Source organism: Glycine soja, chromosome 11, assembly GCF_004193775.1.
Source record: "Glycine soja cultivar W05 chromosome 11, ASM419377v2, whole genome shotgun sequence".
NCBI lineage: Eukaryota > Viridiplantae > Streptophyta > Magnoliopsida > Fabales > Fabaceae > Glycine > Glycine soja.
In genome coordinates, this window is record NC_041012.1 from 33,251,693 (window position 1) to 33,272,285 (window position 20,593).

General features: G+C 31.2%; 4 protein-coding genes, 2 long non-coding RNA genes and 1 pseudogene across 6 annotated transcripts; 3 read left to right on the forward strand and 4 right to left on the reverse strand.

Moving 5' to 3' along the window:
- Positions 1-3,129: 3,129 nt before the first annotated feature.
- LOC114374419 (cysteine-rich repeat secretory protein 55-like) lies at positions 3,130-4,125 on the forward strand. The gene has a single exon (XM_028332059.1). It carries the CDS (start codon positions 3,171-3,173, stop codon positions 3,561-3,563), a length of 393 nt encoding a protein of 130 aa, XP_028187860.1. The 5' UTR covers positions 3,130-3,170; the 3' UTR covers positions 3,564-4,125.
- Positions 4,126-5,212: 1,087 nt separating this feature from the next.
- On the forward strand, positions 5,213-7,091 carry LOC114373212 (cysteine-rich receptor-like protein kinase 2). The gene is made up of 4 exons (XM_028330732.1): positions 5,213-5,492; positions 6,255-6,382; positions 6,550-6,766; positions 6,856-7,091. Exons 1-4 carry the CDS (start codon positions 5,213-5,215, stop codon positions 7,089-7,091), a joined length of 861 nt encoding a protein of 286 aa, XP_028186533.1.
- On the forward strand, positions 6,557-7,918 carry LOC114374418 (annotated as a pseudogene).
- A 1,460-nt stretch (positions 7,919-9,378) lies between these two features.
- Positions 9,379-10,291, reverse strand: LOC114374421. Its single transcript, XR_003658561.1, has 4 exons — positions 10,221-10,291; positions 9,743-10,036; positions 9,603-9,661; positions 9,379-9,500 (listed from the first exon to the last, which is right to left on the reverse strand). It is a non-coding gene; the product is annotated as an uncharacterized LOC114374421 (long non-coding RNA).
- Positions 10,292-10,344: 53 nt separating this feature from the next.
- LOC114373213 lies at positions 10,345-11,872 on the reverse strand. Its single transcript, XM_028330733.1, has 7 exons — positions 11,748-11,872; positions 11,492-11,633; positions 11,326-11,400; positions 10,921-11,153; positions 10,591-10,809; positions 10,403-10,495; positions 10,345-10,353 (listed from the first exon to the last, which is right to left on the reverse strand). The coding sequence occupies exons 2-7, from the start codon at positions 11,625-11,627 to the stop codon at positions 10,345-10,347; spliced, it is 765 nt and encodes a 254-aa protein (XP_028186534.1). The 5' UTR covers positions 11,628-11,633; positions 11,748-11,872.
- Positions 11,873-12,030: 158 nt separating this feature from the next.
- On the reverse strand, positions 12,031-15,540 carry LOC114373214. Its single transcript, XM_028330734.1, has 4 exons — positions 13,454-15,540; positions 13,024-13,362; positions 12,826-12,925; positions 12,031-12,747 (listed from the first exon to the last, which is right to left on the reverse strand). The coding sequence occupies exons 1-4, from the start codon at positions 15,538-15,540 to the stop codon at positions 12,031-12,033; spliced, it is 3,243 nt and encodes a 1,080-aa protein (XP_028186535.1).
- A 1,039-nt stretch (positions 15,541-16,579) lies between these two features.
- LOC114374422 lies at positions 16,580-19,871 on the reverse strand. The gene is made up of 4 exons (XR_003658562.1): positions 19,189-19,871; positions 19,050-19,115; positions 17,085-17,144; positions 16,580-16,657 (listed from the first exon to the last, which is right to left on the reverse strand). It is a non-coding gene; the product is annotated as an uncharacterized LOC114374422 (long non-coding RNA).
- Between the last annotated feature and the right edge of the window lie 722 nt (positions 19,872-20,593).

Here is a 20,593-nt window from a genome sequence, read left to right on the forward strand (position 1 = left end):
TTTACTACTTAGACATTTGATACATTTGTCAAACACCTAATAAAATATATATATATGTGAATGTATGTATACATGATTTTGATGATGTCAAAAGAAGAATCAAACAAGGCTCATTTTGCTTCAAGATTAATACAAGATTGTTTCAACAAACAAAGCCTTAATTCAAGATTTCTTCAAGATCAAGCCTTGTCTCACAATGAAAGGTTTCAAGTCATTCAAGGCACATGTAATCGATTACCAATGGTTTGAAAGTGTGTAATCGATTACACATCATATGTAATCGATTACCAGAGACTCTGAACATTAGGAATTCAAATCTTAAATGAAGGGTTACAACTGTTCAAGAAAAACAACTGTGTAATCGATTACACAAACATTGTAATCGATTGCCAGTGGAGAGTTTTCAGAAAATCTGCCAACAGTCACATCTTTTCATTGGATTTATGAATGACCATCAAAGGCCTATAAATAGGTGACTTGGGCACGAATTAAACAGAGAGTTTTGCTTGGCCAAAATATTTTATCCTCTCTCAAAAGAAAATGAGAGAGATTCCAAGAGAACTTCATTGTCAAATGCTCTCTCAAGAAACTCTTGGGCAAACACTTGCAAATCCATTAAGAGTTCATCCATGGATCTTCATTGTGATATTCTTCTCTTGAAGAGAGAATTCTTCTTCCATTCTTCTTACTCAATGAAATTGATTAAGGGGCCGAGGGTCTCTTGAGTTGTAAGGATTCCTGAACACAAGGGATGGGTTGTCCATGTGTGGTTCAGAAGTTGTAAATGGATTTTTACAAAGATAGTGGAAATCTCAAGTGGGTTGCTTGAGTACTGGACGTAGGCACAGGTTGTGGCCGAACCAGTATAAAACTGTGTTTGCATTTTCTCTTCCCTTATCTCATTTATGTTATTGCAATCAATTTTGTCTTGCATGTTTAAAGAACATTATTAAATTGATTGTTGTTGCTTCTTCTGCATTCTAAGCCTATCCCTCTTAAGTTATTGAGGCCACAAGGTCCAAATATATATATATATATATATATATATATATATATATATATGTATGTATGTATGTATGTATATTATGCAACCTTTACCTTTGTTGACTACAACCAAGTACTTGAGGGTTTATATACGTGTTCTGGAACATTTACATATTTATTTCATGCAAGTTTTCCTGCTAAGGCTGAAAACCATAGTTTTGCCATAGGTACAATGGATAAAAAAAAAAATTGTTAGTGGAGACAAGAAATAATTTATAATATTTTTATAAAATAAACATATAATAAGTTTTTATAAAATACATAATATCATAACAAAAGAATAATCTAAAATACTGAGACTTTTATAAATTACAATTGTCCTATATGTATTTTCATTGAAAATACTTTTTAATTATTTTATCGTTAATATTATAAAAAAAATATTTATGTAATTAAATAATCATTCAACAATTCATCTTGTCCCATGTGATTGCGCATTTTATCATTCACAAAATTAATTGTAGAGAAACATGCATCTGAAATAACAAATTCTCTTAATTCATTTCTTGCTCTATTTGGGAATTGAGATGCAATCACTCAAATGAAAACATGCACTATAAGTTAGTAAATGAATTATTGTATTTCTTTTAATGTTTATTAAAGGAGTTGGAACACTAAAAATTAGGTTATTATTTTGGCCTCTAATTTTTTTAAGTTTAATTTGATTATTTTATTTTTAAAATGTTCAATTTGATCTCTTAATTTATATATATCAAATTCAATTTAGTTTCTTTATTTTTAAAATTTCTAACTAGATCTTTATTTTATAAAATGAATTCAATTTGGTCTCATTTTTTAAAAATATTCGGAGACAATGGAAGAAAATAAGATCAAATTGAACCCATTTTAAAAAGTAAAAATATAATTAAACCTTTTAAAACTAAAGGGACAAAATCAAACATAGAAATGAATTAAAGGATATTAATATCATTTTATTCTATTTTTTATTTTTAATATATATATATATATATATATATATATTAAAAATTGTTATAGAAATAATACCTATTTTTATAGGGGTAATTGTTTTTTATTATATATATATATAAGTAAAAAAATAAATTTAGTGGAAGCAATTGCCCCTCTAAACTATGGTGGATCCGTCCATAGTTACAATGTCAAAATGCCTTGTCAATTAATACTTTATAATTAAAAGTAGTTGATATGATAAACAGAGCCCATAATGCCTAAATTAAAAGACATTTCATAGGATAAAGCCAGACCTATTTTATTGCATAAAATTTTAAAGGTCGTGATCTAGCTTTTAAAACATGAGGCTTATGTACGTTGATGAAGAACCACAGCTTGTTTTATTCTCTTCATATATCCTTTTGTTAGGAATTAAACTTGTCAGTTGTCAATCTTTGTATTGTTCCTGACCACATTAGTTGCACCAACAGGTTTAACTCTTAATTTAATGTAAAATAATAAGTTATTCAATTTTATTATTTTTTATTCAGTTCATTTTAAAGACGAATATAGAAATAATCTTGTTGATTTAAATGTCTATTTTTATTTATTACTTAAAGGAGAGTGATGTAAAATTGGCGTAAAATATTTTACTTTTTACAAGTAAAATGAACTCGATAATTCAGGGGAAAAAGAAATAAACTCCATTGAATAATACAAAACAATGCCAGCGTTAAGCACATGGGGTAAATATTTGATTAACAAATATCATTTCCAATATTATATATTCAATCATGGAGTTGAAATGCATTCCAATTATTTCTGTTATAGATCATTATTATGCTGTCAGTACGTGCTAATGAGTCTTGGATTGTTTTATACATCTTAATCTTAATTATGCACCTACAAAGGTCGGTTATTGATTAGCAGCTTAATTATCCGTGTTGACTATATACCTCGTATAGGTGCACGAAGCACTTCGGTGATCAAAAACAATGTTCTCTATCACTCACACTTTTATGTTATACTGGATGAAATTAATGTTAGGTAGTTTATGATCATTCCAAGGGAGATATATCTTGTACCTTCCCTTGTTTTAATTAATATAATTTCTTGACTGACCCAAAAAAAAAAGTGACGTCTTTTTTAGGCCAATATCATTCCATATTTTGAAACTCAGATATATACAAATCATGTAATTTGAGAATCCCAAGAAAATGGTGCAACTCAAGCTCGTAGCTTTAACCTTGTTGGTGTTGTGGTCATGGTGGAGCTTTGAGGGTGCAGTTGGAGACCCTCAACTCTTTCTACTCAAATGGGAGTGCAGCGTAGTCACGGTACACGACTTGTTCAACTTCAACCAAAATCTAAACGCAAGTTTGGCAGACCTTAGAGCGCAGATTAGCAACCAAAGCAAGCACTTTGCCACGGCTCAATCAACCAGCGGAGCAGACCCTGTCTACGCCATGTTCCAATGCAGGAATTACCTCTCCTTCACTGACTGCGCCACCTGTTTCGCTGCCGCCGCCGCCAGAATCCACAACTGCTCCACCGGAAATGGTGCCCATGTTGTTTATGACGGCTGCATCCTCAGGTACACATCCATCTAATTAATACTTGTTCAATAGTCCATTCTTATGGCTGATAATTCAAAAATGATTTTTCGACACTCTTGGTGTGTACCCTTTGAGGAGAGCAAGGAAAGCGAATTTTACATGTGACAAATAGAGGGCTAAAATGAGCAAGAGTAGCTTGTCACTAGTCCTATAAAAAAGTAGGACTGTGTTTTTATCAAGCAAAAAAAAACCACTGAATACAAATGTCAAGATATTCTAACTTAATTAGTGATATTGAATTCAAATTTTAGATATTCATCTGTCTTAAATACTTGAAGAGAACGAACTTTGTCATCTAGTGATACTGCCTAACTGGGAATTAGCATGTAACACAAATTACCAACAAGCTAGCTAGGTGTTTATAATTATCGAGACTACCTAGTCAGTAATTAACAGGAGCACGAATATCAAGTCGGGAACCAAGCTTTCTCTTAAGCAACCTTCTCAGCTTTCACCCTTAATTTGTTGAGTTGCTTCTTTCTCTCGTAAACCAGCTGCGCCTTTTCCTTCTCTTCTCTTCTCTAGCTCCTAAGAGCAATAAAACAATTACTCTCACGTCAACCAACACAACAAATTACAAAAGCCAAAAATGTCCAACATCTATTTTCATTCCAAAGATTAAAAAAAGGAAAAACAACTTTCCAAGTTATTCATATTCCTAAACTCTAAGAAAACATATTAACACAAACATAATATTCTTTCTCTCCCATAATAATGATCGTGTATCAAAAAATCATTTATTTTAGAATAATTATTATTTTAATTTTTTAATATAACATAAATTATTTTTTTACCTATATTTCTTATAATATTAATATATGAGTTACAAAATCTATAAATATAATAATTAGGTTAAATTACTTATTTGGTCTTTATAGTTTTATGATTTTTACCTTTTTAGTTCCTATAATTTGAAAGTGATCTTTTTAGTCCTTATAGTTTACATTTTAATTCTCTTTAGTTATGTAGTTTAAAAGTGTTATTTTTAGTCCTTATAATTTGTATTTTAATTCTCTTTTAGTCCCTATAATTTGAAAATTATAAGAACTAAAAAAGTAAGAATCATGAAATTATAGGGACTAAAAAAATCACTTTCAAAACTACAGAGACTAAAAGAAAATGTAAATTAAAGAAACTAAAAAAGTAAGAATCATGAAACTATAAGAACCAAATGAAGAATTTAACTTAATAATTATAAGGTTAATTTTATAAAATTATTATTTTCTTTCATCAATATATATATATTAGTTTTTCTTTATTTATGTAATGGAGGAAGTAATAGATAAATAGCAAACAAATATATGGTGTTCATAATCGACAGTGAATCATATTAGAAGCATGCTGACAACTTGCAGAAAATACACATTTGAAATATTAGGGTAGCAAAAGCTCAGAAAGAAATTTTTTATCATAGATCTGTTTTCATCAGAAGAACATGCATGTAGGTTGGCAGTTCAAGAAAAACTAAGTCAGAACTAATATTAATTGACTTATTGTTTGATGCTTTCAAATGTGTTTGACTGTTGAGGTACGAGAACAATGAGTTCTTGGACCAGAATATCAATTCTATCAGCCACACAATATGTGGAAATGAGACTGCAGATGAAAGCACTGCTTTTGGTGAAGTTGGACAGCAAGTGCTGATGGATCTACAAATAGCAACACCCAAAATTAGTAGCTACTTTACAGCTACCAAGACACAAGTGGCTGGTGTTACAATCTATGCCATTGCACAATGTGCTGAAACTCTCACACAAGACACTTGTTCGAATTGTTTGTCAATTGCACAGAGCGGCATACAAGATTGTCTTCCAGATACAAATGGTAGGGGAGTCAATCCTCCTGTGTGCTTTATGAGATACTCGGAGACACCTTTCTTTGCTGATAACCAAACCACTTTTATCAGCCCCTTCTTAAAACAAGGTACAAATGTCATTACTCCATTTAATAGATGTTGACTTGACTGAATAAAAATGGGCTAGAGTGGTGCCATCTCTTTTTGAAAACACTATATTAATATTTGAAATATATTGAAAATGACAACATTTTCTAAGCAACACTTTTTCTTTTTAAAGAGCTAGGTATAATTTCGTACTTTCTTTGTCCAAACAAGTTTAGAGAAAATAATAAATTGTAAAAAAAATTTATACTCATCAAATTTAAATTGACATATTAATATACGATGAATTTATTAATTTTTATAATAATTATGTTAAAAGATATAATAGTACCTAATAAGATTTATGATTCATTGAGATGTGTTGTAAACAAGATTATATTAACATTGTTTAAAAATTATACTTTAAATTTTAATTAATATGTTAAAAATATATTACTAACATTTTTGTATTATAAACATCTTGAATGGACACATCATTGGAAATATTTGAGGTCAACTTCTTTTGTGTCTTGAAGGAGGAAGGGGTTTAATGAAGAAGTGGGTCGTTATTGGCGGGGGTGTTGCATGTGCACTCCTTATTCTGACACTTATTTCATTATTTGCTTGGTCTAGAAGATCCCAAAGTCCCAAGAGAGTTCCTAGAAGTAAGACAATTTGGAAAGTCTTTAAGTGATGCTTTGTATTCAACTATTACACAATTATCATGTCTTTTTTTTAAAAAAAAAAGTTATAATTTCCATTACTTTATTTATAAAGAAAAATCTAACTCATATTTTACTTAGCAGGTACCATAATGGGAGCAACTGAGTTGAAAGGTCCAATCAAGTACAAGTATAATGACTTGAAAGCTGCAACAAAAAAATTTAGTGAGAAAAATAAATTAGGCGAAGGAGGCTTTGGCGCTGTATACAAGGTAAACTCAAGTTGATCCACACATTTCAATTGCAATACTAAGCTCTCTTTTTTAATGTAATCTTGTCAACTAAGATCTTCATAACATAAGCTAAGATCAAAGACGATATTAATTATATATAAGCTATACATGTAGTGATAATTTTTAATTTTGATTCTATTTAATAGGGGGCTATGAAAAATGGGAAAGATGTAGCAGTCAAAAAATTAAATATTCCTGGAAATTCCAGCAAGATAGATGACTTGTTTGAAAGGGAAGTAATGCTTATAAGTAATGTTCATCACAAAAATCTTGTTCAGCTTCTTGGTTATTGCAGTAAAGGCCAACAAAGAATCCTTGTTTACGAATACATGGCAAACACTAGCCTAGACAAATTCGTATTTGGTAAATAACATGTGATTTGTGTATGTTTTACTTTTTTAACCCTCTTCTTTTTTCCTCTAATGTTTTGAGCATGTAAACTTGGAAAACAGGAAGAAGAAAAGGTTCCCTCAACTGGAAACAACGGTATGATATAATTTTGGGCATTGCAAGGGGATTGACTTATTTACATGAGGAATTTCATGTTTGTATCATACATAGAGATATTAAGAGTAGCAATATCCTCTTGGATGAACAACTTCAACCCAAAATTTCTGACTTTGGGTTGGTGAAACTCTTACCTGGGGACCAATCTCATCTTAGCACAAGAGTTGTAGGAACATTGTAAGTGAAAGTAAAACTTCAATGCCCGGGCTTGAAAATTTTAAAGGGAAAAATGTATTGGCTCCATATCCATTCGCTTGAATTTTTTGACACTTATTTGAGCATCAAGTTGTAGCTAAAGAGAATTAAAATCTTACATGGGAAAAATATAACATGCTATGTGTAAGTGTTGTTTTACTAATTATGGACTTTGTATTATATTCACCCGTCAGGGGATACATAGCACCTGAGTATGTACTCCATGGTCAATTATCAGAAAAGGCTGATACATACAGCTTTGGAATTGTAGTCTTAGAAATCATAAGCGGTCAAAAGAGTACTGATGTGAAAGTTGATGATGATGATAATGAAGAATATCTTCTTCGGCAAGTAAGGAACTCCCTATTAACTATTCCAAAAATTGGTTTTTTTTTGTAACATTTTAATGTATGACCCTTGGTTTTGACTATAACAGGCATCGAAGTTGTATGAGCAAGGCATGGTCTTCGAGTTTGTGGACTAAAGCTTAAACCCTAATAACTATGATGTAGAAGACGTGAAGAAAGTCATAGGCATTGCTTTAATGTGCACTCAAGCATCAGCTGCAATGAGGCCAGCCATGTCTGACGTAGTAGTTCTACTCAATGGCAATGACTTACTTGAGCATATGAGACCTTCAATGCCTATCTTAATTCAGTCGAATTTAAGGTCCGATAAAGATATCTCTGCTTCAATTGGTTCCTTTACGTCTGATGCTACTACCTCCAATTCTATACTACCAACTCAATGATAAATTACTAATTATATGATGCAAATGAAAATTCCTTTTTGTTCATTATTCACGATGGATATAATTATCACTACAAGGAAAATGACTTATACCTACAGTCAAAATCTGTCACTAGAAGTCCAAAATCCATAGGTAGATGTATAAAGGACTTTGTCCTACAGACGTTTTTTGCGTCAACTTTGAGGGGGTATACAGTGACAACTAATAGTCTGTCACTATAGGCTTTACCTACGGATATATTTTTACCTACAGTCAAATTTAACTATCACTATAGGTAACACCTACTATTTTAAATGTGTAGGTAAAAGATATTAATGTATACCTATAATCTCTAACTGTAGGTAAAAGTCAATTTACTTGTACCTACGGTCTTCTGTAGGTAAATGTCATATAATAATAAAACTAGTTCCTAATTACATTATTTTTTTATTATAATTTTTAATTAAATATACATGAGCTTAATTAAATTTGAAAAGTTACAACAACCTGCTACATACAATTAAATTTTTGTTAGCCTAATTTGTGATTGTTGTAACTAGATTGTGAGCTTTGAATGGAAGAAATCCAAACATATCTTTAGTGGTTGACCTCAGAATTTATTTGCTCTCAATTTGAAATTCAAATTAAATGTATATGTTGTGTGCTAATCACGTGGAGTTATGACTAATGACTAACATATTAACATCACTTTTGCCTAGAAAAAGGTTACAGTGGCAAGATTTAAGAACAAAAAAGGGAATGTTTTTAGAACATGGTTCTTCTATACGTAATATCATGGAACAAAAAAAGAGCCCAGTAGTATTAAAATGTTGCATGTGCAGCAATTAATTTGGAATCTTGTTTTAACTAGATGTTTCTTCCATCATAAGCTTGGCATGCTCCTACCTTTTTCTCTAAGAAGCAACAAATTATAGCAACTCCATGAAGCCTGTTTCACAGCAAGAAAGATATTTGTTCTTAGCTTTTAGTTTTACTAGATATGGCATACTTCAAAGGGCTACATGACAACTGTAATTAAGATGACCCTAAAGCCAAATTGATTGTGTTTTATGTTGAAAGTTCAAAAAGATTACTTTATCTAGCATACTTCTGCACAACTAATTAATTACATCAACTTATAATTAATTAGAAATTGTTGAAGGGTTACATTTTATGAAGTTGATATGCAGATGAGAATAATTAAAACCTAGGAAGGACATGGAATGGTCAAACAAAATGAGTATGCAACAATAATAGCCAAACATTCACATGAAAATAAGGTTGCTTTTCTGCTTCACATTTTTCCCACCCTCATTCCAATTGTAAAATACTCTTGCTTTAGCATAGGTCTTTCAAGTATGTATTTAACAAGTATATATCACCCAATAACATATACAAGAAAACAAACCTCAAAAAAGAAAAATGGGACGTGTAAATTTAACAATATATTATCACAAGCTGGTCCAGTTAATCAATAATTCATTTAGGTGATCCCATCCAGAAAAGATCAATTAGATGACCCAATTATATATTTATAGTGGGCACACAAACAGAATAATCATGTGGTTGATGCTGCCATCATCTTTTCCTTGACCGTGAGAGCCTAAAGAAGGGTCCAATTGCACGAGGGCTTTCCAAATCATCATTCAAGTAAAAGGAACAAGACTGAAGCATAAATTATAACATTCAATTGCTATTAAAATAACATAATGATGATATATTCTATATATATATATAGTTAAAATATAGTACTATATTTCAACTCACCTCTAGCTAAGATTGTTTGTAGTTTGATGATCTTTACCGGTAGAATCATTTGTAGGTACCTAAATTAAAAGAACGTTTTTTCTTTGTAAAGTATCATATCATAGTTAAATCGTTGAATAAGTAGAATTATAAATTCATACCTCTTGATCTATAGCTTCTAAGACTTGATTAATTTGTGGATCTTCTGCAAATCGTACTTTAAGCACAGCTACAAGGTTTCCAAGCAAATTCTCCAACTTTTGAATTCTATTGTTTGTATAAGAGCTTTGAGATGAACTTGCTTGATGTGGAAGCTTGCCAAGACAACGCACACGTCCTCTTTTTTCAGGTCCTTTGACTTTTGAATATATATCATTTGTCCAATCAGTAGAATCTTGCGTGCTTTGTAAATTTTGCGAACTCTCTGCTTCAACCATTTTCTTTTTTAGTTCATCCTACATAAATACACCTTATAAATACACCTTATAAATTATTATCATACATCAATATCCTGAATACTTCAATATCACTAAACAAAACTCATCTCCACATTAGTTACTCCCCCTCACCCCATAACCTTCTATTAGAAAATTGAGCAAAACAAAGAAAAAGTATTGAAATAAAAATTAAAATTCTTACAATTACAATAGCAGCCTTTTCAGTAACAATGCTTCCATCTTTTCGAGTTCGAGTGTCAATATAAATTTCTGTCCTAGAAGGTTGCACTCCCTTAGCCTTTGTAGTCTAACATTAGTTAAAAAGATCAATCATCCTATTTGTATTAAGCAATTTAAAAATAAAAAAATATAAAAAAGGCAAACCATCTCATGAATCCTTCTTGGAAGATTATTGGTTCCCATGCAATGCAAGTCCTCATATTTTGAGCGGCTCCTTTTGTTGATTTTGCTTATTTTCTATAACCAACAAATATAAAAAGTCAATAATAAAAATAAACATATAATATATAATTGTTATGTTAGCAAAAGGTTGGTGACATTGTCATGTATACCTGCCCTTTCTCAGAACACCAATAATGTACTAAATCACGATATTGAGAAGGATCAACCCTTGGATCTGGGATGTGAGCAATCATTTCCTCCTTAGTTTTGCTCTCATCATATCCTTTTGATTTCAGTTCATATTTAAATTGCCTCCATTTCAGACTCATGTCATCAATCAATATTTTCTTTGTTTGTTCAGTTAATTCAGGAACAAATCGAAACTTACTCTATTATGAGTATCATTAACAAACAAAAAAGATCATTTTGTTAGACATTAGAAGACATAAAATTTTACAAGAAGAGAGATGAAACAACACTTATAAAGTTTTATACCAGACCTGAATTAATTCAACCATGTCAGTAATATAGTCCTTAGGCATGTCTTTCCAGCTAAGAAAATTGATAGGAGCACATTGGTGTCTCCTTACCAAGCTCCCAATTGCATTCAGTAGAGTTTTCCCTTCCCAACCCATAGGATTGCCCCAATGATCTACTTCAACAAGTATGAATTCTCCATCTGGCAAGTCCCACACATCTAGCATATGTGTATAACCTCTGGTTCTCTTTTTATCTAAATCATTCATGGATATGACATTTATCAAACACACACACACACATATTTGAACTATATGGAAAAAAGAAACTCACTAGTAAATTTAATCTTATCATATTCTAAAAGATATTCAACTCAAACAGAATTGTACATATAATTCTAAGCCAAAAAAGCATATGTGTATAAATACCTTTAGTTGAACTTTCATTTGCACTTTCAAGAGAAGTATGAGACTGAACATGACTATCTTCTTGTATGTGTTGTTCTGTTTGTGATTGTTGATTTAGTTAATAAACAATTGTGTTATAAATAATTTAATATAAAATAAAGAAATTAAGTTAATAAAATCTTTATACCTCCTTCAAATTGTGCATTTTCTTCAAGTATAGAGTTGTTATTTTGGTTCACTTCAGTAGAGCTTTCAATTGATTGCTCTTTTGCTTGTGATTGACCATCATTTTGAATGATATTCAACTTTCTGCGCTTTCCCATAGTATGCTGAATAAATCAATCCAAAAAATAAAATAAAATAAAAATTAGATATAACTACATTATTGACTATGATTTTTTTAAACACCATGCCAAAAAATAAAAGAAGAATAAAGTAATTACCTAAAAGGCAAATTTAGATTGCTTGTAAGCTATTTTTTCACCAATCTCCAATCACAAAGAATCAAACTATTGAGGAAACAACGAAACAAATTTTGATAAAAAACGGATAACATCATTATATTGTGAGTGATTTTTATACATAACAAAAAATAAATACAAGAGTAATGAATAATAAGAACAAAAAACTAAAGAAAGGAATAAGAGTATATAAATGTGACAAAATGTTCAATACATGTATACTCAAACTATAACCAAATGTTCAAATAGAACAAATAAAAACAAATCAAAAGAAGTCTGCATCGCTCTCATCATCATCTATATAATTATCATCCTTGTCATGTGGTAAAATGTTCTCCATAGGTATTGTAACTTCAATGATATCATCACTATCATCGGCTTCTGGTCTGATCAAATCATTATGATTTATCTCTTGTAAGACTTGTTCATTCCCTTGATCCGTGTCACTGGATTGCTCATCACCCATATCATATACATCTCTGATTTTAGCATGCACAACAACAAGCCAACCATTTTGTGTTTTATTCTCCACATAGAATATTTTCTTAGCTTGAGAAGCAAAAACAAATGGATCGTCACATATATCATTCCCTGTATGTTGCAAATAATTGAAATTCACTAATGTCATACCGAAGTTATCAATTTTGCAACCCCTGTTTATATCAACCCAATCACACTTGAAAAGTATAGCCTTATATTTTCCAGAATAATCCAATTGAATTATATCTGTTAGTGCACCATAGTAGTGGATTTCTCCCTCCTTTGGGTTTTTATCTCTTGAACTGGCATAACTTAATGTCTTAACAGTTACAACAATGCCACTGTTTTGAGTCTTCAAGCACCTTTCACGTGTCTTTGTATGAAATCTAACTCCATTAACAATGTACCCGCTATATCTTCTCACTATTTCTAGTGGACCACGAGCTAACCACTTGATATCATTTGCCACTAGAGTGCTGTCTTGCTCTTCCAATCGAGCAACCTACCACAATTTTATTTCAAATGGTTAAAATTTTAAATGAATGCAAAATTTAATATTATTGAGTCTTCCTAAACTTACTCTTTCACGGAACCAATCTGGAAATTCTTTACTATGAATTTTGTCAACTTCATATGGAGATAATCGACGATTTTGTCTCTTGATAAGATCAGTATGGGCTCTATGTAAAAAAGGTTAGAAAAAGTAAGCATTATCATTGATAGAAAGATATTATACAAATATTCAATAAATAAATGAACATGAAAAAAATTGTATTACTTTCGAAAGTGGTCAACATTGTTGCTATTGAAAAGCACATATCTATGTGCTTGAACCAATGCTTTCTTATCAAGAGAAATCCGAGAAGCTCTTTTTCTCTTCTTCACATTGAATCCAACTTGCTTCTTTCTCCCCAATGGTCTACCTCTAGGATTTAAAACACTTACATTTTCCACAAAACATGAGTCATCATTTCGAGCAAATTGATTAAAATGAGTCTCCACCCTAGATAGATATCTTGAACAAAATATCAAGCATTCATGAGCTAAATATCCTTCTGCAATAGATCCTTCTGGATGTGCTCGATTACGAACAAATGACTTTAGAGTCAAAAGGAACCTAAAAAGAAAATTTTAGGTTACAAATTAAGATAATATCATTTTACTTTATAACTCTAGAATGTTTTAAAATGATTAAAAAGTATTCATACCTTTCAATAGGATACATCCATCGGTAATGTACAGGTCCTCCAACTCTTGCTTCATGTGCCAAATGGATTACCAAATGTACCATTACGGTGAAAAAAGATGGAGGAAAAATCTGTTCTAATTGGCATAATGTTAGAGCTACTTGATGCTCTAGGTGCTCTAAATTACTCTCATTAAGCACCTTGTCACACAACTCCTTGAAGAAACAACAAAGATCGGATATAGCTAAACTCACTTTGTCTGGCAAACAACCTTTCATAGCTATAGGAAGAAACTCTTGCATTAAAAGATGACAATCATAACTTTTGAGACCGGATATTTTGTGTTCCTTCACTTGCACACATCTTGAAATATTAGACAAATATTCATCAGGAGCTTTTATTGTTTTGAGAACTTCCAAAAATGTTTCTTTCTCTTTTGAAGTCATTTGGTAACAAGCTCTAGGAAAATATTGTTTGCCTTTACTTGGGTGCATCTTTGGATGTAATTGGCTTCTAATATTCATATCAACAAGATCATAGTGTGCCTTATCATTGTCCTTTGACTTACCTTCTAATTGTAACAACATCCCAATAATGTTATCACACACATTCTTTTCTATGTGCATAACATCAAGATTATGACGGAGCACACTATGTTGCCAATAAGGCAATGTGAACAAAATACTTCTCTTTTTCCATGGTGACCAATCCCCAACTCCATGATATTCCATCTGTCTCAAAGAAAAAGCTCCACTAGGTAGATCAGGTGGAGCTCTAAACTCCTGGGTTCCATCAAAATCTCTTTTATTGTATCTCCACTTATGATCGGGCTCTAACCAACGACGATGACACATATAGCAAAACTTTCTACCATAACGCAACCACTTTGAGCCAATCTCAAAACCACAACATGGACAAGCATATTGGCCTCTAGTGCTCCAACCAGACAAATTTGCATAAGTAGGAAAATCATTAATAGTCCACATAATTGCAGCACGCATTTGGAATGACTCTTTTTTACATGCATCAAACGTTTTTACCCCAATTTCCCATAATTCCTTTAATTCTTCCACAAGAGGCTGCATATAAACATCAAGGTTCATACCTGGACCTTTTGGACCAGGAATAAGCAATGAAAGTATAAAATTAGGTTGCTTCATACACATCCATGGAGGAAGATTGTACGGAATCAAGATAACAGGCCAAGTGCTATGGGAAATTGCCATAGTTTTGAAAGGATTAAAGCCATCAGTAGCCAAACCTAGTCGAACATTACGAGCGTCACAAGCAAAATCAGGATACTGACAATCAAAATTCTTCCAAGCAAATGAATCAGCTGGATGCCTCAGGAGTCCATCTTTAGTTTGACCAACCTCATGCCATATCATAGAACAAGCTGTTTTTGGTGATACAAAAAGTCTTTGCAATCTAGGTATAAGAGGGAACCAACGAAGAATCTTTGCTGGTATCTTTTTTCTACATTCAACATCATCAGAGTTATATTTCCATCTTGACAAATTGCATTTAGGGCAAATTTCAGCATCAGCCAAATCCTTCCTATACAATATGCATTCATTGGGACAAACATGAATTTTTTCATAAGATAGACCCAACCCTGAAATAATCTTCTTTGTATCATAAAATGATTTGGGCAAAGTATTTTCCTCTGGTAATGCATCACTTAACAGCTCTAACAACATCGAAAAACTTTTATCAGTCCACCAATTTAGACACTTTAAGTGATACAAATGTACAAGGAATGACAATTTTGTAAACTTCTTACAACCTTTATAAAGACTTTGCTCTGCCTCCCTTAACATCTGATATAACTTTTCTGAATTATTATTGTCTTCAGATTGTTGAACACTAGGTCCATTCATAAATTCTCTAGAATCTCCATCCTCCATATTTATATCTGTGTCATTACTCTCATTAGTTTCATGCATTGTGAATGCATCATGAACCAATGTATCCATGTCATGATCAAACTCCCCTTCCACTTGGGATGTATCTAAAGAACTAGATGGGCCAACTTGTTCACCATGAAAGATCCAAGTAACATATCCTTTTAGAAATCCATTACTAATAATGTGCTCATAAACATTCATCCGAGAGCGCCACTTGCAATTGACACATTTGGTACAAGGGCATAAAATTTTTCCATCCTTTGACGATTTCGCAAATGCAAAATCTAGAAAGTTTAAAACTCCTCTAATATACTTCTCTTTATTAAGAGAATTGTAGTCTATCCAACTCTTATCCATTTGATAAAATAAACTGAAAAAGTAGAATAAAATAGACATAATAAATTAGTGCTTAATATAACTAAAATATCCAGGTATAAGTCAATCACAACCGTGTTAGCAACTATAAAATTAATAATGTTAGCAGTGAAAAGGACAAATTATTTTAATTGCCTAGCTGGAAACAAAATATGAAAAATAAAACACAAGAATACAAGCATAGCATATATATGTTAACAAGATTAATTTAATGACAATTAAAAAAATCTAACATGATGACAAGTAATTTTGAAGAACCAAATTGAGAGTACTAATTCTGCATTAATGAACCAAAACAATAACTTTGACTCTTGTGAGAATTTTAACTAATAACTAAATGTCTAATGCACTGGAAGCCTACAACCACCAATATATTAGCAGTTGAATCATTGATTCGGTTAAAATAAAAAAATTGCATTGATCATTGATTCGGTTAGCATATTGGCGCTTAACAAGCTACTGGTCAATCAATAAATTAATAGTATATTCTTTCCTTAATGATTACTTCATTTGATCTCATAAGAAAAAATCACATGTTTATTTATTTTTACGATAAATCACATGTTTGTTGAGATTATGTTTTCGGTGATCCTTTTTTATTATTAACTAATTTATTTTATTTAATGACATTATCACCTAAATATTTTCATTTAATTGAGATTGTGTTTTCAATGATTTTTTTTTAAATTTTTAATATCAAATTCTAATGAAAGATAAATTATCTTAAAATTATCTTTTGTTCTCACGAATAAAAAAAACTAACAAATAATAATAGATAATCTTCTAAATTTTTTTATTTAGATGGAAAGACCATAATTTTGAAAAGTACCTGAAATATGTTGAGCCCAATGAGGACTGGCTGTGTATCAAACCCAAAGCTTCGATACAGATCAATTGAATTTTGCACTAGTGTATATCCTCCAAATTGTAGAAGTGTAAGAATCTACAACAATATATCAAAGCATTACAAATAATCTCATAGTCAAATATTGCAATGCCTTTTTCCGTTAAACAACAGAAGGAAAGACACTTGCAGTCTATATTAATCATGTTATTGAAGCTTGGGAAGTATAGTGAATTAGTGATTAGGACTTAGGAGAATGGCTTCAACTAGAATTACAACTTTATTGGTAGAGCATATATATGTATCTTGGCATAGACAGCAACATCTGGCACTATCCATCTTTAGCTATCAATAAGAAATAATTTATGCACTAAGCTATGGGCCAATTATAAGATTCTTTCATGGTATATACAAAGTTTTTATCAACTTTCTTTAAATTCTTAACCTTCTCTCATATCTTTAGTTCAAATTAAATAGGAATGTAGGAATGTAGGAATGGCCAAAATTTCATTTGGATCCAACTTACCAGGTCAACAACTTTGACAGCTGCTTTATCATATCTTGCCTTGATCTCCTCTGCCAATGCCTGTAATTAAAAATATATTAAAAAATCACATCTAACAATCACATACTTCTAACAAGCCAAAAAACAACAAAATAAGACACACCTACTAATCAAGTATACATTTCGATCAAACTTAATATCATTATGTTCCGGTTGTGTGATTATAATTAAGTACCCAAAACTAGATGGAAAATTAGGTAGGCAGGCTACCTCAATCCACAAAAAAAATGTGCTATATCTTTTCTTCCTTAATTTCTTTATTAAAATCATAAATATCCTCTACTTGTTTGAGTAAAAACATTTATGTGATAATTTATTTTTACTAATATCTTGATTGTGTGATATGATGGACAAATAATTATATTTTTTAAATACGTGGTCAAAAGTTTATTCTCATAAATAAATCTTCCTATTTTATAAGATTAATCTCTGTATGTCTGAAACATAATTAAAAGGAAGAAACATATACAAGAAATTAAAAGACAAAAGTCACCTTCCAATTGAATTTCAAAGAATGACCAAATGTGTCTGTTACAATCACACTAATAATTTGGTTTTGAAAGAAGTGTTGAAGATAAAACCACTGCAGAAGCATGTTTATATAATTGAAGCTGGGTAAGACGTACACGTATATAAAAAAATGCACGTAATTAAAAGTTCCAAACATGCGATATTAAGTTCTATCACCTTTTAAGCTTGTCTCACTCCAGTTAACAGCTGGAATGAATCTTCTCTAACAGCTGGAGACATCAATTTAACAGTTTCCCATATAACTTATTAATAAAGAATTGTTATAACAAACTCAAATAACGTGATTGGTAAAAAGTTGAAAAACCAATTAAACATAAAAGTTTCCAATTTATGCGATAATTGAGAATCCAATTCCATGTTAGAAAGTCTGAGATTATTTAAAATAAAGACACAGAAATAAAATCAAGAAGCAATAAGATTAAAAAGGAAGAGAATCTTAGCCACAGTCTTCCAAGCATGTTAGGTAAAATTGTCACCAAACTAAACCATAAGATGCTTTCATTGTAAAAGTTAGTAACTGAGAACCGAAAATTCACAGAGAAAATACCCTGCCCACTTTTTTATTTTTTTTTACTATGAACCCAATAGCAGCAGCAAAAGTGCTAGCTGTCAATTTGTTTCTCCTAAGTGCTTGCCAGTTTTTAAACCAGTGTTGAAGGCAGCTTGCTTGAAGGACTGAATAAGTTTCAACAGATGTGTATTTTAACATACCACCAAGTGAGCCCAATTTTCTAGAGGGGTTATTTGAAGCTATTGGTCTTAGGTTCTCTAATAACCAGCTCAAAACTACATGGATTTCATTCTCACCTTAAGTTAACTATATATAAGCAATCATGTAATCTAACTTTGACATAATAATAAACTAATAATAGGTCTGTACAAAGCCGAATCCCAATATTCAACTTCATAGAGATCTAACAGAGTACAAAGTAAGATTCTCACAAAATAATAATTAATTCAATCATACAGAGTGTAGTCTATATGGGAAACTTGGACCAATAGAAACAATGTGAATTGAATAGGTTTTCAAAAAAGCCATGAACAGAGGTTCAGGCAACTAACATATCTCCTACAACACAGTTTAGTGACTTAAATCCCCAACTGAATTCAAATTAACTTAGGGGCTTAGGGCAAATGATTCAACCCCATTCCCTTAGAAACAATCTTTTCCAATTAAAATGCTTTAAATTCTATCAAATTTTAAGTACATACAACGATGCGAAATTGTTGAACAGAACAAATACTAAGTAACATTGCAATCCAAGGCCAAGTTTCCAATCCCTTTTTTTTTTCCTTCCTAACCTAAAGTCACATACAAACTCAAAAAAAAATACCACTGCGTAGTGGCGAAAATTTTGATGTAACAAACAAACAAACGTCAAAAAGGAAACTCACAGTGATTCTGTCTTCAGTCCTCAAGTCCCTTAGCTCAACGCTTCGAAGAAAGCCGAGAATGGAGTTCTGAAGAAACCGGGGAAAGAGTGAGTTTTAGGTTAAAGAAAAATAAAAAAGAGTGTGAGAAAGAAAAACGTACAATAGTAGTAACCTCTGAATGGAAAGAGAGTTACAGATTAAAGCATTAACACGGGGCCGTGGAGGATGAGAGCTCGAAGAGAGAGGAAGAGAGAAGATGAGAGCTCGAAGAGAGAGGAAGAGAGAGGATGAGAGCTCGAAGAGTGATCTATACGCGTGAACAAATATTAAAGCTCATGCCTCTTGTTTTTTCTGTAAAAGATTATTTGTCATTTTCTCACTGGAATTTAAAAATCTCTCGTCGCGTAATCTCTTTTAAGAAACCAATCAGGCTTTTTATCCCCATTTTTGTTTCTTGGCTGTTACTTCTTGAAATCAAAATGTTATCTAGCATAATTGACATTAATTTTGGTTAGTTATAGAAACACATTATGAAAGAGAAGCCAACGCGTAATGGAAAACCAAAGTATCTCAGTAGCGGGACAAAAGTGGAATTCATGTTGAAATCCATACTAAACAAATCGTTTGGATATTGATTATTATCTTATCCTAAAACATGGTTAAAGTTTTAATTTTATATTTACGTCTGAAGACCACGGCTATGTAAATTAAACAAGGAAACATTAGTGGTACAAAGTATACATTTTTCATCATCCAATTGTCATTTTTTAAATTTTAGGTAGAAACACTCAAGAACTGGTGCGAAATTTAAGATTGTAAAATAATGGTGATGGATTTGGTACTTTAAATTGAAAGCTAAGATATATTTTTTTGCCATTACATTTTTTATTATATTCAATTTGACCATTTATTTTTTTAATAGTTCAATTTATTCTTATATATTTTTAAAGTGAGTTTAAAAATTATTTATGAGTGGAACTTTTCAATTTTTGTACTAGATTTTGAAAATTATTTTTTGAGATTGAGTATTTACTAAAAAAAACAAGAGACTAGTATTCAAATTCAAATAGTCTTAAAGAGTTTTACCTACACCAACAATCGTAGGTATAAGGCTTTTGAGGTTATACCTACATCAACTAATTATAGACATAGATTTTGTGAAATTTTATCTACATCACGTAGTTGTAGGTATAAGTTTTTTAAAATTTTGCCTACACTGTGCTTCTGTAGGTAGTAATTCTTTTGAGTTTTATCTACACTAATCACTCATAAGCACAAGTTTTTTGGAGTTTTACCTACATAACATAGTTGTAGGTAGAAGTATTTTTTTAGTTTTAATGAATTTGCCTACACCAAATAATGGTTGGTATAAGTGGTTGAGTTTTACCTACATTAGTTAGTTGTAGGTAAAAGTATTTTTGAGATTTACCTACACTAGTGTATGTCTGTAGCAAAAAAACGTCTGTAGGCATAGGTTATTTTTCTTGTAGTGTATATATGTTTAATAAATCTTATTTTAAATAGCATATTACACTTGAATTTTGTAAAGAATGCACATAATTCCT

Bases quoted from the DNA above. Each gene is read 5' to 3' on its own strand.
- LOC114374419 (XM_028332059.1), top strand. From the start codon at position 3,171: ATGGTGCAACTCAAGCTCGTAGCTTTAACCTTGTTGGTGTTGTGGTCA.
- LOC114373212 (XM_028330732.1), top strand. From the start codon at position 5,213: ATGGATCTACAAATAGCAACACCCAAAATTAGTAGCTACTTTACAGCT. The intron at 6,383-6,549 runs GTAAACTCAAGT...TCTATTTAATAG, and splicing joins GCTTTGGCGCTGTATACAAG to GGGGCTATGAAAAATGGGAA. The intron at 6,767-6,855 runs GTAAATAACATG...CTTGGAAAACAG, and splicing joins CCTAGACAAATTCGTATTTG to GAAGAAGAAAAGGTTCCCTC.
- LOC114373213 (XM_028330733.1), bottom strand. From the start codon at position 11,627: ATGGGAAAGCGCAGAAAGTTGAATATCATTCAAAATGATGGTCAATCA. The intron at 10,810-10,920 runs GTCTGGTATAAA...TACTCATAATAG, and splicing joins ACATGGTTGAATTAATTCAG to AGTAAGTTTCGATTTGTTCC. The intron at 10,496-10,590 runs GTATACATGACA...TGTTGGTTATAG, and splicing joins GGTGTTCTGAGAAAGGGCAG to AAAATAAGCAAAATCAACAA.
- LOC114373214 (XM_028330734.1), bottom strand. From the start codon at position 15,540: ATGAATGTTTATGAGCACATTATTAGTAATGGATTTCTAAAAGGATAT. The intron at 12,926-13,023 runs GTAATACAATTT...TTTTTTACATAG, and splicing joins AATGTTGACCACTTTCGAAA to AGCCCATACTGATCTTATCA. The intron at 12,748-12,825 runs GTAAGTTTAGGA...AAATTGTGGTAG, and splicing joins CAGATTGGTTCCGTGAAAGA to GTTGCTCGATTGGAAGAGCA.